The sequence below is a fragment of the Ochotona princeps genome, chromosome 21 (assembly GCF_030435755.1).
Source record: "Ochotona princeps isolate mOchPri1 chromosome 21, mOchPri1.hap1, whole genome shotgun sequence".
In the NCBI taxonomy this organism is placed as follows: domain Eukaryota; kingdom Metazoa; phylum Chordata; class Mammalia; order Lagomorpha; family Ochotonidae; genus Ochotona; species Ochotona princeps.
The window spans coordinates 13,084,748-13,102,192 of NC_080852.1; the positions used below are offsets into that span (position 1 = coordinate 13,084,748).

A 17,445-nucleotide genomic window follows, 5' to 3' on the forward strand; every position below is an offset into this window, starting at 1 on the left:
ACCTGCTTCCCATCCAGCTCCCTGCTTGTGGCCTAGGAAAGCAGTTGAGGTGGCCCAAAGTCTTGGGACCCTGCATCTGCATGGGAGAGCCAGAAGAAGCTCCTGGCTCCTGGTTTCGGATCGGCTCAGCTCCAACCACTGCAGCCACTTGAGGAGGAGTGAATCATCGGATGGAAGATCTTCTCTCTGTCTTTCCTCCTCTCTGTATATCTGATTTTGTAATAAAAGTAAATAAATCTTTAAAAAAAATAACCCTTCAGAATAAATGCGCCCAAGAAACTAAAATATACTGAAAGGTGTAAAATAATAAACCAAGTGATGAGATAAGCTATACAATGGAAGAAAATATTTTTTCTTAAAGATTCATTTTATTACAGCCAGATATGCACAGAGGAGGAGAGACAGAGAGGAAGATCTTCCGTCCGATGATTCACTCCCCAAGTGAGCCGCAACGGGCCAATGTGCGCCGATCCAAAGCGGGGAACCAGGAACCTCTTCCAGGTCTCCCATGCGGGTGCAGGGTCCCAAAGCCTTGGGCCATCCTCAACTGCTTTCCCAGGCCACAAGCAGGGAGGTGGATGGGAAGTGGAGCTGCCAGGATTAGAACCGGCGCCCATATGGGATCCCAGGGCTTTCAAGGCGAGGACTTTAGCCGCTAGGCCACACCGCCGGGCCCGAAAATATTTTTTTAAAAATCTTTTTAAAAAATACCATAGGTATAGCTTGAGATTTGATGTATGAGGTCTGTGGTCCAGGCTGCTTCCTTGTAGATACAGGATGGACTTTATAAGTGATGACGTGGTGAAGCAGTGTTGCTTGAAATCCTTTCGGGTTTACACAGTCTCAGGTGATGTGGGTTTTCACAGTGTTGCTTCCGGTGCCTTGTTCATGGGTGCAGAAGGGGAGAGTATGTCTGTTAAGTCTCATTGTCCGTGGTTTCTGTCGCATAGCGCTTAAGACTGAGCATTTTTGAGTGAGCGGGCTTGGATTTTGCATGTGGGACAGGGGAGGAAAAATTTTCCTAAATCTTGGGTTTAATGCCAAAAACTGATTCAATGTTTTTGTTTTTCTTTCCCTTTACCAGAAACCTGAGTTCCAATAAGCTCTCTGAGATCGACCCTGCTGTTTTTGAGGACTTGCTGAACCTGCGGGAAGTGTAAGTGCTCCCTCTAACCTGCTGGTGGGTGGTGGCTAAGCTGGTTTTTTCGGGGGAGCTGCCCTGTGCTGCGTCGTTCACCCCTCAGTCAGCAGGCTCTGTGTTGGGCAGACACACTTGCACCTGGGCTGGCAGCGACAAATCGTGCTGCCTTGCTTCCCCATTCCCCGCCTCCCGGTGTATTCTCCACGATTTTATGTTCTGGAATCTGCTCATTTTGTGGTCTGAAAATATTAAAGGGAAAGTTCCAGAAATGAACAATTCTAAAGTTTTCAATTGTGTGCTGTTCCGAGTAGCGGAATGCAATCTTACTCTTGTGAATCATCCCGTTGTGTGGCACATCCTACCTATCGGTCACTTAGCAGCCTTCTTGGTTATCAGGTCCACTGCTGTGGTGTCACAGCACTTGTGTTTAAGTAAGCCTTTTTGTACTTAGTAATGATCTGAACACGCAGAAGTGTGATGTTGGCAATTTTATTACAGTATCTGTTTCTCTTTTTTATTGGTGGTGCTAATATCTTAACTGTGCCTCCTTTGTTAATTAAACTTTATCTTCAATATGTATAGGAACAAGCATAGCACAGTCTCAGGCACCCCTTCTCACCCACAGATAAGAGGGCCTCCTGTACTGTTTGGAGGACTTGGAGGGGTCTCCAGGCTGGGACTCCTGTTTCCATCCTCGGCAGTCTGGGAAGGCTGTGCTGTAATCTGTTAAATGCAGAGTTCCTAGAAATCACGGCCACATGGCTTCCTCCTTTGTGGGAGGCTTTGTGGGCTGTTGGGTGTTGCTGTGGGGCAGGTACTTCTTCCAGGCTCCCAGGGAGTGGAGTAGCCAGCTTAGTGGGGACTGTGAGGCCAGCTTCCTCCTGCTGTTTGCAGGAGCCAGCTGCAGAACAGTGGTACACAAAGGTTTACCTTTTCCCCCTCCACCTGCAAACAGCCAGGCAGGCATCCCTGCCTTGGGAATGGCAGGCTTGCTGCGGGCCTCCTGAAGTGTCCCTTCCATCAGCCTCCAGGGTTTTTCATCTTTTTCATGTAAAGAAATTTTGAGGTATCAGGAGTTTTAACCCCACAGGGACTTAAAGAAGCTTTCATAAATCATCCACGTATACTCCAGAAAAATTGACAACTGTGGAAACGTTTGAAAAGTGCCAGTATTATCACCAAGGCATAACCATTGTGAGCACTTAGTAAAAAGTAGGTCCCTGTATATAAGAGTTTTGCATCTGTCTTACTGAGCAGCAAAGGGAGCACTCCCCAGATGCCTGAGACAACCAGTGCTGGGCTGGAGTCGAAGGTAGGGACCTGGAAACACAATCCAGGCTTCCCAGGTGAATCTAGTGAATTGTGGGAACTCAATTCCTTAGCTGCCTCCTGGGGGTCTTCATTAGCAGGAAGATGTAGTCAGGAGCCAGGTCTGGCTTTTGAATTCCGCTACCCCAATGTTGGATGCAAAATAAAATATTTTGGATGTCCTGTTTTGTTTTTTGTGTGAGCTACTCGATACAGGTCCATAAATCATTCATCCAGTGCTTTTATTAAATATTGTTTGCATTGTTGCATACTAGTAGGTTAGGCCTCTGCTTATAGTGCCAGCATTCCGTGTGGGCTCTGGTTTGGGACCCAGCTGCTCCCCTTCTGTTCCAGCTCCTTGCTAATACGCCTGGAGAAGTGGTGAATGGTGGCCCCAGTCCTTAGGCCCTGTACTATATGCGAGGCTTGGAGGAGTCTCCAGGCTCCTGGCTTTGGGTCAGGTTAGCTCCAGCTGTTTTGACCACTTGAGGAGTAGACCTTCATATGAAACAGCTCTGTGCTTGTCCTTCCCTCTCTGTAAAAATCTGCCTTTAAGATAAAAGTGAAATTAAATCTTTTAATAAGTAACTAGTCAAAGTCCTTGCCTGTTACTCTGAGTCCAAGATTGATGACTTGTGTAAAGGAAATTTTAACCTTCTCTGTGCAGTTCGCAAAACACTTGTGTTCTCTATACTGATTGCCTCAAAATTTTCCAAATTAGCATTTTTGATATCTGCTTTTCAAAGTTCAGGCTTTCACAGTTGAAGAAATTGGAGTTGGAGTGGGCCTTGGACCCCGATGTTCCTGCAGGGTCTGCAGGCCAGTGGTAGGGTACAGGAGTTTGGAAGCGCATCCTTGCCATTGAGCTAGGGCTGCCAGGACAACCCCCGCCAGCTTCAACAATAGAAATGCTATATTCTCACACTCCTGGAGGCTGGACATCCAGGAGCAAGTTGCCCACAGGATTGGTTTCCTCAAAGGCTTCTCACCTTGGCTTGCAGTTCATCTTGACGTGTCCTCACATGCCGGAGACCAGCTCCGGCAAAGGATGCGTGGATTGGTGAGATGATAAGAAGAAGAGATAAGATGTGGACCACTATGACATGGTGCTCATAATGGACAACTCAGAAAAGTTGCCTTCTTTATTTATACACAAATCATCAAAAGTTTTTGCACAATATCCAATTGTTTAATTTTTACTTCATGGTTAAGAGAATACGGAAAACATTTTCAACAAACCATTACTCATTGAAACCTGCAGGCACTTGGCTGAAGCCAGGAACTCCACGGTTGGCAGTGCATGAAGTTACATAGTGACAGGTGGTTTACTGATACTCAAAATCAATTTTTACTAAACACAAACATACTAATATTGCTTAAAATATTAAGAATACAGAATTACAAGATCATAAAAGGATTTTGTAAAAGCATATAACAGATTCTTTGCTAAATCTTAAAATCAAATCATGCATTAATTACTGTCACCTTCACCTCGTGCTGATTCAATTGTTTTTTTGTTCTTTTGTTAAAGGATCAAGGCCACTCAGCTATCTACAAATAGAGGGCCTTTACAAGAAACTTCCTTTTATCTTTATAAACTGTTTTCTTTCCCTAAATATAAGTGCCAGTATAAGATTGAGATTTTAAGCCATTTTGGTGGGGTTCACATTTGTTTCCCTATAGAAGATGCCCCATATACTTTTGCTTTCTGTGGTGAGAAACTAAAATGCGTCATATCATGTGTTGTAACAGTTCGAGGTACATGGTAAACAAACTCTTTGTACCTTCATGATTGCCATCTATTCCAAGATATTATCAAGCCATTTCTTAAGGAAATCATTACTTATACTAGGACAAACTTCAGGACAAAAGTGGGCACATAACAGGATATTTGGAAACATAGTGGGCTCAATTGTACTATTGTATACTTTTAGCTGTGTGTCATAGCCTTACATCGCTAAAGATGTTTTTATCATAACATGATTGATCAATTTGAGGTGTCATACCAGTTACAGGAATCACTTCACATTAGCAGAAACACAACAACACCACCCTCAGGAGGATTCTATGAGACATCAGAGAGGTGAGTGAGTGTCCATATAATGGGGTGCGGCAGCAATGAGGTGACCAGAGACATTCCGCCGGGCCTTGCCTCGCTGCCAGAAACTCCTCGTAGCCTTGCTAACTGAGGAGCGGTGCTCATCAGACACCCATGCCATACGACCCAACTGCATGTCTTCCCACACTCACACAGTCTCGGTGTGCATAAGTCCTTGGTGTGTGGATTTCATATCCTTATTTCACCTTTAAAAGCACTTTCTTCAGATAGCCTTGTTCTGAGGTACTGGGATTAGAACCCAAACGTGAGCTTTGGGGGAACACCTACTAACTCAGCACAATACACCCAACGGTCAGGAGCTGCTTGGGCCAACTACCTGGTACTTTTACCTCATCTAAGCTGTCTTTAATGCCTGTGGTTTTAGACTTCTGCCGGTAAGGCTCAAGGCTTAGTGGTTTCTTTCAGAATTGGATACAGTTAAAGTTCAGAGTGCTTCCTGTAGCATCTTTAACACTTGAGTGGCCTGCTCTGTACCACATGCTGCTCTGCCGCAGTCCAGGAGGCAATGAGACACCAATAAGGCTGGACCAGAGACGCTAGGGATGCATTCACTTCAAGCACTAAAAGAACAAGGGGCCAGCGGTCAAGGCACAGAATTTGTTGTTGTTGTATTTAAAACTGAACATGAACACACACACACACACACTCTACAATGAGTAAACAAAAGTTTAAATTGAAAGAATCAGCATATCTGATTCTTTTCCTTTTGCTGTGGCTTTTAGAATGGCTTGCCAGGACCCTGATGTGAATGTTTGGTACTTGGCTTGCCCTTCCTTCCCTTCCTATCTTTCCTTCCATGTTAGAGGAGTGATCCTACAGATGGGCTGGGCAGGAGGCTGATGTTTGAGCACATGTCAGTGATGTGGGTAGTGGAAAACTACATGCCCAAGGGCCCCAAGGAAGGAGCAGGAGGCAGGCCATGCTGTTGTTGTGCAGGCCATGGGGTGTGTGGGTTGCGGGCAGGGTCTGGATTCTGGGGGCCCCAGGATGAGGATCCTGTGTCTGTTGTGCAGAGGGGTGTGTGTGTGTGTGTGTGTGTGTGTGCATGCGCACGTGCACGCGCCTGGATTCTGGGGCCTGGCGTGAGGACCACAGTGTCTTGTGCAGAGGGGTGTGTGTGTGTGTGTGTGTGTGTGAGGGCCTGGATTCTGGGGCCTGGCGGTGAGGACCACAGTGTCTTGTGCAGAGGGGTGTGTGTGTGTGTGTGTGTGTGTGTGTGTGTGTGAGGGCCTGGATTCTGGGGCCTGGCGGTGAGGACCACAGTGTCTTGTGCAGAGGGGTGTGTGTGTGTGTGTGTGAGGGCCTGGATTCTGGGGCCTGGGGGTGAGGACCACAGTGTCTTGTGCAGAGGGGTGTGTGTGTGTGTGAGGGCCTGGATTCTGGGGCCTGGGGGTGAGGACCACAGTGTCTTGTGCAGAGGGGTGTGTGTGTGTGTGAGGGCCTGGATTCTGGGGCCTGGGGGTGAGAGAGCCACAGTATCTGTTGTGAAGAGGGTGTGTGTGTGTGGGGGGGTGCTGGATTCTGGGGGCCCCAGGCCATAGTAGGTACTAGTTTCAACTACCATGTCAGGCTTGGAGCTGGCAGGTGAGTGTTGTGTTTTCTCTGGTTCCCTGGTGCCAGTTGCTGCTTGCCCAGACTTGCTTCCAGCTTTTCATCTGTTTTGGCTCTCTTAACCTCTCCCTTCAGGCCTCCCCTGCTCAGTGCTTCTTAGAGTGCGGGCCCCCGCCCAGAGCTACAACCCAGGACATGAGACTTCCCGCTGGGGATGCTGGCCTTCATAGGGGGTGCTGGACACGAGTCTTGCTTAACAACAGTCACAGTAATTACAACAGCTCTGTGTTAATAAAGCTTTGGGGAATATGATCTCATTGAAGCCTCACACCAGTGCTGTGAAGGAAGAGATTGTCTTTGCAGAGAGTTCCTCCACTTCATAAAGCAGCAGCAGCTCAGACAGGTTAAAGAAACTTGGAGTCTCAAGGGGTTGGCAAGGCTGCATGGTTGGGCTCAAGTCTGGGAGATCCCAAAGCCAGAGTAATGAGCCATGAGGGTGTGCTCCCTGGATCCCCACGTCCCTCATCTTTCCTGCAGCATCCAGCTGAAGACGGACAAAGACAGGAGATGGTCGTTCCTCTGTGTGCTTCCGTTTGTCTCTGTGCGGTCTTCTCTCTGTGCAGTGTCAGCTGCTACTCTCCCAGACGCCTTATCCAAACCCCATGCCATCTTCAGTCCTGACCCACACAGTGTGGGTTTTCTCCATCTCTTGAGCTGCAGTTGCATTACGAGGAGACTTGAGAAAGTTTGTGGAAATGGAACCATAGACAATAAATATATTTTGGTATAAGAACAATTCTGACACCCATTCTTTATGAGCGATATCTACCAAAGTTCCTGGGAAAATGGACGCTACAAAAAAGCCATGCCATGGATTTAAAAAATATGTCTGCACCAAAATAAGCTTGTCTTTTAGTTGCATTTTCCTGCATTTTGATGTGCCCTCATATAGGTGGGACAGTGCCCCCAGGGCTAGTGTTTTGTGAATCTTCCTGTTCCCCCTGCCAGTGTTGACTGTCAGTTAGCATCGTGTTCAGCACTCCCTAGTCTCTGTTCCTCCCTTCCCAGGCAGCAGGAAGAACGGATTCATGGCATTTAGCTGAAATCACCCGGGAACTGGGCCTATTCCTCCTCTCTGCAGTAACTCCTGCGGGATTCTGTCTGTCCCATCCTCCACTGACCACTCACTGATTGTGGGAGTTGTAAAGACTGAGATCCCATTGGAGCATATGGGGATAGCAGGGGGAAAAGGGGGAACACCACATCTGGTGGTAGACACACCTGGGATTGAGTTCTGGTTCTGCCTCTGCCCTGCTGTGTCTCTGGACAGAGGCTTTGCACCTGCTTTGTTTCCTGTCCCCCTTTGTTGTGGCAATGCGTAATCAGTTATTACTGTAGACACTTACTGAAGAGGATGTGCCGGACCTTGCACATGGGAAAGAGTTAAGGACATCATTTCCCCTCTCTTCTGCTAGCTTCGAAGTTGTATCGCTTGGAAACAAATCTGTGTGCCTTTCCAGAATGACCCTCTGACCACCCCCTGCCCTGTGGGATGGATGAGCCAAATTTGCTGGTGCTTAGAGCAGCAAAACTTCGCACTGATAAAGATCTGGGCTTTCCTCTGAGGGCCTGTTACTGCTTGGAGACAAGAGGAGGCTGCCAGGAGTTGAGGGAAGAGGAGTCAGGGAAGGAGTAGGGAAGAGTGAGATTGCAGTGGGCACCTCATTGCTCCAAAATGGACTGATTCTGAGTGCTCGTCGGGTGCTGCCAAGGCTCCCGAGCAACAGGCTGGCAGACAGTGGGTCGTGGTTTCATGGTGGTTTCATTTCAGAGGCCCCAGAACCACAGAATGTCATCGGCTGCTTGGAGGAGGACAACACACCCTTGGAAGGCCTCTGGAGGACACGAGGACACTTGTGCAGCTGCTTCCAAGCCACAGATCTGAGGAAAGCCCACCAGGGATTGCCTGCAGCCAGGGTCCAGCAGGGTGGGGCACCTCTATAATAAGTGGGGCTATTTATGTAGCCCTCTGTCAAGGCTACACTAGGATCCTGTTACTGCTGCCTGACCTCATGTAGTAGCCTGCGGTGGGGGCTGTGTGTGCCCACAGCACCACTGGCCCAGAATGTTCTGAAGGCAGTGGAGAAGCCCTGTGTGTGCCATATGCTGGCTGTTTATGGCTGCCCTGCTTCCCCAGCTGGTGCTGCTGGTGTGTTTAAGGGAAGGGTGACATACCCAGGGGGTGTTTAGAGGTCCTGTTTCCTGGCTGAGAATTGACACCACCTGTTCAGCATTGTCTGCTTACCTGGACGTATCTTAATTGCTTAGGTGTAATTGTTTTAACCAGATCTGCCAAAAGCTTGTGAAACTGGTACCTGTGCTATTTGCATTTTCAGAAAAAGGAAACTGAGTCACAGCAAGGTTAAGTGCTGTGCTAAAGGTTGGTCACTGGGGAAGGAGTGGAGTTTGGTGGAAAGATCCAAGGTCTATCTGATTTACAAATCTGAGCTGTGTAAACTTGGATTTGTAGCTGTTGTAGCTCTGTGATTGTGTTGTAATTCATTCTTTGATGGAGGGTTTATAATTTGGTACCATTTTTGGAGGATGGGCACAGCATTTGGTCATATATTTTTATGTGGAGAATTTAAGCCAGAGCTCAGCACATAGTGACTGTTTAGCATTATTATTGTTTATAATTGTTGACTTAAGGTAACTACTCCTATGTCAAAGAACTTTCCCTGGCCATTTTGCTACACAAGCAACATATGCAGAACTCTTCCCAAAACCTTTATTAGTATGAGATATTCCTAAATACTTAAAGCTGTAATTAAATAGCCCTGATTGTAAAGCTATGTTCTTACCTGTTACTGAAGGCTTTCTCCATTTGGAGAAAAAAATAAACAATATTTGAGAGTCAGAGAAACAAAGATACTTAGTGAGTTTCCATCCATTGGCTCATTGCTGTGACCATAGTGGCTGGGACTAGAGCTAGGAGCTGGGGACTCAATCCATGTCTTCTGTGTAGGTGGCAGAAGCCCGGCTATTTGAGCTGTCACCATTGGTTCACTGTGTTCTGCATTGGTTGTCAACTGGAGTCACTGGCCAGAGCCAGGAATCAAACCCAGATCCTGGGGGTGTGGGGTGCAGGCCTCTTAACTGCCATGTTAACCACCTGCCTCCACGACTAGGGTTACAACCCCCTGCCTGCCTGTGTTGTTAATTGCAGCTCTGTAATTGGAAGCAGCCACTCTGTGTACCAACAGCAGGTTGACCAAATAATAAGTAAAATGGTTCCTTCACACAGAGGGCTGTGTGGCCAGTTACACAGATTATGGCACTCCCCAGGATGTATTATTAAGGGGAAAAGAGCAGTGTATGGCAGTCTGCATAACACACAAGTGTTTACGCGAGAGGAAAGCGTGTGCGCATCTGTTGCTCCCGGCAGCAGCGGCTCCCCGTTGGAGGGGATCCAGAGGACTGACATGCAAGGAAGCTTGCTTTTGCACTGAGTACTCCCTGTGTTTTTATTTTTTTTCCAAATGGTTTGAGAGTATTACTGTGGGTTTGTTTCAGCTCTTCAGTATGAGTGTGGCAAGAGAAAGTGCTGAAACCCCAAATTACTCCTAGGGCTGGTTTGACATTGTTTGTTGAGGCTCAGCTTGGTGAAGCTAGTAATTCTATACTGTAATATGTCTGAAAACACTGGCATCTCGCAGAATGTAATGCCATTTTAATCAAGCCAAGTAAGTGGCAGCTTTGGGAGAAAGTGCAAGCTGGCCTCGTGGATTGCCTGGGACAGGTCCAGTGTCCCAAGTTCTGCCCTGTGGTCAGGCAGAGCGTGTAGCCCCATTGACCTCACCTTGACCTTTTCTGACTGAGGCCGGGCGGTGATTCCTAGTGTGATGTGTCTGAGACACTTCTTGGGCCTGAATCATCGGGAAAAGCTTCAGTTATAAAGGCCCGGTATTTAGAAAGTTGTTTAGGGTTTGGGGGGGAACTTATGGAGACACTTGATAAGTTGTAAGCTGAGGTGGATGAAGAAGGGTGAGGACTGCCCTACAGGAATTACTCAGAAGGTTTTTGTGAGGTACAACTTCTGAGTCCCTAGAGTTTCCTTCTTCACAGAGAGTGCTGGACTTGCCGAGTGCCTTCCCCCTCAAAGCTCCAGCTGTCCTATTTTTGACTGGTCTCTATTTCAATCTGGCAAGAAGTGCTTCCCTTCTCAGAGCAAATTTGGCCTCTGTTGCGTTCTGAGGATTGTATTCTCATTTCAACAGGGGATAAAGCGAGCAAAGGGGAAGACAGTAGGGGTGAAACTAGCCGATCAGCTAGTGTTAGAACCAGCAAGACTTTTTTTTTTAAAGCAAAAATGATCTAGAAGCAAACTAGATGCACAGTTCCTCTGCAACTGTCTTCTTAAATCAGGGAGGTCTGTTGAGATAAGAGCAGCCCCTGAACCCCAGGGCTACCCATTGAACTTCACGGTGCCCCATGAATCTTCAGCCCTGGTGTACTGCCTGTCCAGCCTGCACTTCCACATCAGAAATGGTGTTGTAATGCCTCCTTTCCTTGTTCATTTCTGTAAAGTTGAGTGGATTCAGGCTCTCCAGTATACAGTTCTGGCTGACCAGAGACCATGCTCCTCAGCCAAACTTCCCGCCCTCCTTTGCAGATTTAAAAGCAAGTCAGATTACAAGCAGGCAGAAAAACAACTGTGATGTTACCTAAGGGCTTAAGAGCTTTCCGGCTTGTCCTGTGTTTGCTGGCCTGGTCACTTGTGGCTGGTCTGGGATTGGCAGTCATGCTTTGTCCTGCTGTTTATTTGTTTGTTTTTAAAGACTTGCTTATTTGGCTGGCAGAGTGACAGAGAAAGAGACAGGAGCAGGAAGGAGGTAAAAGGGAGAGAGAACCCTCTGTCCACTGGTTCACTCCCAAATGGAAAAACTGGGCTGGGGCCATGTCACAGCTGAGAGCCAGGAACTCCATCATGTTGATGGTAGGGATCCAAACACTTGGGCTGTCGTTTGCTGCCTCCCAGGCTGGTTGGCAGGATGTTGGAGTACTGGCCCTGAAACTAGGACCTCGGTGTGAGACACGGGTGTCCCAAGCAGCTTCACCTGCTGTGGCACGACTCCTGCCTCTTGTTCTGCACTTGGCTGGTTCCTTCCTGGTTGTGTGCCCCTACTTTTGTTGCGGAAACTGACTTAGCATCCTAGAGGAAATAGTAGAGGTACCTGCTACCTACCTTAGAGTTGCAATGATGAAAATAATGCTTCATCCCCGCCTTTTCCCCCTGTGATTGTACAAAAATAAAGGGGAATGGTTAAGAACAAAGACTTGGAAGCCAGAATGCATAGGCTGCAGGACCTACTTAGAGGGATCTAAAGACAAGTTACTATACCTGTAAGGTTCTTCATGCTACCCCCACACGTAGTAGGCCCCCAACAAGTGCCCTGCTGCTGTGGCTACTGCTGTCCTGTGTGTTCCAGATTAAGTCTCTGAGAAACCCAGAGTTCTTAGCAAGCTAATTGGCAGCAGCTCCCTGACCTTAGCGTTTCTTGCTCTGATAAAACCCAAGGAACTCTTCTGCTAATTAGGTGCCTTGATGGGTACTATGAAAATTTATTAGTCGAGATGACAAGTGGGGTAGAGTTTTAAGTATCCCCTAAGCACGACTGGGAAATGGATCACTACAGAGCTGGGCGAGATAAAAGGTGAAGCAGAAACAATCTGATTTAGGGAGCAGTCAGATAAGAGACTGTTAAAGTAATTAATTGTCTATTTCAACACACAAACAAGGGCCCTTTAAGTGGAGAAAGGATTTGCCACATGATACGGATCTGCTTTCTCTCTGCCAGATGCTCCAGCCATGCAGCTATTGAAACAGGCAGTCTGTGTCCCATGGCCTGGTAATTGCCAAGCTTCATCCCTAACTGGCTTTGGCATTGAGGAAAGCAAATGGGATAATTTGAGGTCTTTTCTCCCCACCCCACCAACCCCACGCCTTTTCCTATTCAATTCTGTAAGAGATGGTGGACAACCAGATTATTCTAGTTAAGCAAATGTTAGCTGTATGCTTGTATGAATATAGCTGTCATTTCAGCGGTTTTATCTTCAAATGGCCACAAGCTGCTCTATGTAAGACCTAACTCCCTTAAAAATGGAGAACCAGGGAACCCAGTTGCTTCTCATCGCAAAGGCGCTTTCTTTCCAGCGTGTCACCCGGCAGAGTGCCTAAACACTGTGTTTTGGCTTCCTCCAGGCTTTCTGGGCTCACGTTACAAGTCTGAGTTTGGATTTTCTTTCCAGATTTGGAAGTACATGTCCATTTAAGGAGGCCAGATTGCAGAGCCTCTGGGGGCAGACCAGGCGAGCTGTTTTGGTTCTGGGCTTCTCCTACTGAGATATACTAACGATGGGAATACAGATTTGAAGTGTTCAAGCAGGAAGGCAGCTGGAAGAGGAAGTTCTGTCCGCTTGGGGTTTAAAAGATGTCTTATGTGCCAATTCACCCCCTGGATAATGCATGTGGAGGCTTCATCAGAGTACTAAGAAGTTGGAATTCCAAATGGATGAGAGTTCAGTTTCCTTATGTCACACACAGATGAGGCGTTGAAATAACAGTTCCCGTGCGTCCAAAGCCTGAGGCTGTGGTTTTGCACGTGCTGGCCTTTGGCACAGCAGGTGCTTCAGTTCTGAGCCCACCTCTTGGCCTTTTCTGAGCTCTGTCCTGGGTAGGAAGCATTGCCTTTGGTGTGAAGTTTCTCACTGTGATGTCATAATCTGTTCTGGTGACCCCTGACCCTCTCAATACTCAATTTCGTTAGAGTCGGTCATTTTTACGAGTTCTGGAGTGTTTTTTGATTTTCCTCTTATGTGCATGATTTTTAAGGGATTCTTCAGACACATCAGGTGGTTAATTTCTCCTTGTTGTTTTAGGTACCTAAACAATAATGAATTGACCGCTGTACCATCGCTGGGAGCCGCTTCGTCGCGTGTCACCTCTCTCTTTCTGTAAGTGGTGCTGTGCCAGGTGGGTGGGGTGGGGTAGGGGGACCCTGGGGTATGTGAGGAGGCAGTGTTGTCTTGCTGGCCTCCGGTGGCAGGGGAACTTCGTTGGTGACAGTCTTTCTTTACAGAGTTCTCAGGATTGCAGTGAATGCCTTGCTTGCTGTTTTGGAGTTTGCAGAATTAAAAGCTCCAGGGTGTTGCCTCCTCTCTTGTTCAGTGGGAAAATTGATCTTGCTTGTTAAAGCCCGGAGATGCGTGAGTCTAGGTTTCTCGCTGGTAGTAGTTACGCTGCAACTCGGGTGAATAAACAAGAGGCAGAGGAAGCTGTGTGAATTGAAAGCAAGCTCAGGTTAGTGTTACTAGGAATGTGACTCGATTTATTTTATGGCTTTAAAACAAAAAGTGCCCCCAGTCCTCTGAAAATAAGCAATGAGAGGTCGCAGTCAAGCATCCTAGACAAAACCCAACCTGTTGATTATGAAGAACAACAACACTGCAAGTGAAAAGGAATGTAAAAGGCCTTAACTGAAAAAGCAAGCAGGCAAACCAGAGATGTCAGGCGGGGATTGTTATCATTGGAGCTTTCAGAGCGCCTGTGCCAGGGAATTAAGCACCTGGCCATACCCATGTTTCTTCAGCAGCCAGGCGGAGGTGCCTGCTTGTTTTAAACTCACCCAGAGGTCTTTCCAGATAAACCAGTCGTGAGTCCCACAGTTTCTCAACTGGATTTAATTGGCAGCTTCCCCAGCCGAGCACCTCCCTCTTCACACTGAATTTCCTGTTTCCATCCCAGCCCTGCACAGATCGACTGTATTTTCATTTTGCTGGTTTTGTAATTCATTTGCTCACCTGAATGTATCTTTTCTCAGCACCAAGGCCTGGCTGGGCAGAGGGCTTGGCAGGAAGGTGCTGTGACTAAGACTGCAAGTGTAGCTCACAAGGGCTCAGATTTTTACTGGCCACAGGCCCCCTGGGTTGAGGAGGTGCTACGTTCTTCTGGAATACAGCCCCATGCTCTTGGCTCTTTCCAAGGCATCCAGGGGTTGCAGGAAAGCCAGAGGGTTAGAAGTGGGGCTCACCTGTGGATTCTGGGCAGATGGTTTCATCGCTGAGATCCTCCCTTTCCTCATTTACAAAATCTGCTGATCCACTTAATGTGTGGGGGACAATGAGGCTGAGGGCAGCAGAGCGTGGCAGTCCTGGCCTCGTGCAGGACTTCTCATCGGTGGTGTATCAATGATGAGTGATGCTTCCACCTGGTGTCACATTGGTGGGTGGTCCTTTGTTCCTTTGAATAGGCAAAGTTTTGGCATTCTTGTTATACTCAGTCTCTGTGCCTAGCATCTGGGCAGGTGTTTAATTGCTGACTAAATGAAATGGGTTGCCCATAGCTGAAGCTAATTAGGGGTGGTTGGTAATCCCTTGTGTTTTGATGGGGCAAAGCACTTGAAGTGCTTGTAACTGTTAAGCCTGAAACATATCTCCTGGAGTAGCAGTGTCACTTTCTGCCCTGAGTGTATCAGAAATGCAGCATTCTAGTCTTAGAGGGCTGTGGCCAGAGCCCACGGGGTCAAGTTTAAGATGTGTTGGTTTAAGTTCTCTTATTCTTCCCCTGGGAGAAGTCAGGACCAGAGAGGACACCAAGAGGTTCTGTGAAGGCCTTCTGGGTGGCAGGAGAGAGAGAAGACACAAATGCCCACACATCACTCATCTTGCCTGCATGCTCCTGGTGTGGGAGCCTGTTAGCCAACTCTGAACCAGCTTCCAGCACAGGCAAGTGGGGCTCCTGACTTGTCCCTTGGGCCTGTGGCACCTCGAATTGCACCTTGCTCTGCTGACTAAAAATACTTTACTGTTCCTCGGCCCCAGTGCCAGAAATAGTGGGGTCTGTTTGGCTTTGTTCCTGCTATTCCATTAGACAGCATTCAAATATGTAAAGCGTAGAGCGAAAAAGGGAAACGCTTCCCTGCCTGTTGCGATTTGCTTTGGAAAATGTAGGTTAGCATTGGCAGCCACCTCTGGCCTGAAGCTGTGCTCTTTCGTCTCCATCTGACTTGCTCAAGGATTTCTCTGAAACTGCAGAAACTGAAAGACCTTTATCCTTTTTTTCTACGCTGCCTGTGTTCTGCATTCTTAGATTGGATGCCCGGGGCTAGTACCCGAGAAGGGAAGTTAGCAGTGTGTGGTGCAGGTCTGGGAAGCAAGGTTACAGATGACTTTGGTGTCGTCCTTTGTACTTTGCTGTGTCTTCTGAGTGGACACGCAAAGGACAGAGAACTTCCAGAGCGGGTATCAGATGAGTGTCCCTTGACATCGCCTGTATCCGTGGGGTGATGCCCATCACTCAGCCTTTGCATGGATGTCTTCTATGTTTCAAAGGTATCATGTGCCGTGCCAGTAATCAGCATGCTTTGTGGCCCTTCCTGCCGTGATGTGGACACCCCAGCACATGGTCAGAAACTGGTGGTTGGCAGTCAGAGAATCTGCATCCTTCATCCCCAGGCTCTTGTTCCCCTTGTGTGGCAGGCAGGGGGTCAGCACAGCAGTGAAAATGCGTGAAGGGAGTAGAGCAGATAACCGGGGCCATGTGGGAAAGCTTTTGGGGTCAAATTTTATAGGCAGGTGTACTGGGGGGGAAATGGGGAATCAGACATTTTGACTTTCTTTGTGTGCAGTGCAGTTTTAACCCAGGAGAAGTTGCTGTTTCCTTATTTGTTGGAGGAAGAGGTGAAAGCGTCATATTCTTCTGAGACCCAGAAATGGAGAGAAGGGACAGTAATGCCCCAAAGGCTTAGCGACCCCTCTGTTGGGTGACCAGCGACGCTCTGTGTCTTTTCAGACCTGGCAGCTCAGACACCTGTAATTGTGAACTTTGCCTGTGAGGTTGGCTGTTCGTCTGTGGGTGTGTTGGCTCACACAGGTCTCTCTGATCTGAGACCCGAGTACCCTATTTTGCCAGGTATCACAGTTGGGAGCACCCGTGGGAACACGTTTTGTTTTGCATCTGGCTTCAGTGCCAGGGCTTCAAAAGAGTTCCAGAAGTTTGGGAACCAGAGTCAAGCAGCAGAATTTCAATTGGTTAATACTTTGTAATTAAGGGAATGTAATTCGGTGGAAGTATTTGTTCGACAGCAGATTTATTTGCATCGCATTCTGAAGATAATACCACGGTCATTTGTCCTTAATAACAGAAACCATAAAACTCAAGGAAAGCTTTTAATAGGATTGGTTTGGAATGAGGGAGCTAATTCCATAAGTTAGTTCTCAGAAAAAGAAACAGACTTTTCTGTTAAATGAGGGCAGAATCTGCCAGTAGGTTTTTTTATGTTTCAGGTTTTTTTTTCTTTTTTTTAAATTGGAGTCCAGGAAACTCAAATTAAGATTCCCACAGCAGCAGTAATTTTGTCTGATGCCCAAGCGACATTTTGGTTGAAGGAAAATTTCCGCTTTGCCTTTGGTATAACTGCACTTGTATCATTGAGAGGATCAGTTATAGTGGAAATACCGTGAAGTCGCCTTCGCCTCCCTGCACGGGCTGTGCCCACGTGTGTCTCCCATATGGCAGCTGGCTGGCCCGCATCATTTTTTCCCCCTTGCATGGTACAGCTGAAAGTACTGCCGCAGCTACGCATGGTCGCTGGGCTGTCCCCTCACCCCCGTCCATGACTGTAATGCTGCTATTAAAATTCCTTAGGTATATGTTGTATTTGAAAGCCCATGCAAATACCTCTGTTAATCTTGAAAAATATTTTCTCTTTAAATAATTCTTGAGATAACAGAAGCTACCATTTTAAAGTGCGCCATTCAGTATTCTCAGTGTGCTGTACTCATCGTCAATTGTGGGTTATTTTTGTCCCCTTTCTGCACTCCGTGTCCCAAGTGCCATACTCTTTTAGCAGTACCTTCCCATATCTTCCTCACTCAAGAAGGGTAGAATATAAATCGGTTAAATAGAAATACCAGAAGCTACTTTAACCGCCTGCCTTTTGCTGCACCCTCTCAGCTGACGAAAAACAGATGAAAGAAAATCAATGAGACATGTAGCATCTCTTCCTTGTAGCTTTGAGAAGTTGTAACTGGGAAGGACAGCACCCTGCCTGTCTGTCTCTGATGCCACTGGGCAGGGGTGGAGGGGACCCTGGGTGGGGGCCTCGGCACTCTTCTGGGGTAGGGGGATCCATGGGTGAAGGGAAATCAATGAGAGTATTTAACGCGCAGAATACCTTGCAGACCGCTGGGAGAGACAGGCGAAATCAATCTTCTTTATAGCCTCATTAACGCAAAAATCAATGCACATTAAAGCGTAATTAAAGAG

The 17,445-nt window shown here is 47.4% G+C and overlaps 1 protein-coding gene and 1 long non-coding RNA gene across 2 annotated transcripts in view; one reads left to right on the forward strand and one right to left on the reverse strand.

Annotated features, from left to right (window-relative positions):
- The window catches only part of LRIG1 (leucine rich repeats and immunoglobulin like domains 1), a 116,533-nt gene that overhangs the window by 40,998 nt on the left and 58,090 nt on the right, over positions 1-17,445 (forward strand). Inside the window, exons 2-3 of the mRNA XM_036497456.2 lie at positions 1,085-1,156; positions 13,059-13,133. Coding sequence (XP_036353349.2) covers positions 1,085-1,156; positions 13,059-13,133 — 147 coding nt within the window. The remainder of the gene's footprint in view (positions 1-1,084; positions 1,157-13,058; positions 13,134-17,445) is intronic.
- Positions 10,454-11,010, reverse strand: LOC131482816 (uncharacterized). The gene is made up of 2 exons (XR_009247316.1): positions 10,844-11,010; positions 10,454-10,698 (listed from the first exon to the last, which is right to left on the reverse strand). It is a non-coding gene; the product is annotated as an uncharacterized LOC131482816 (long non-coding RNA).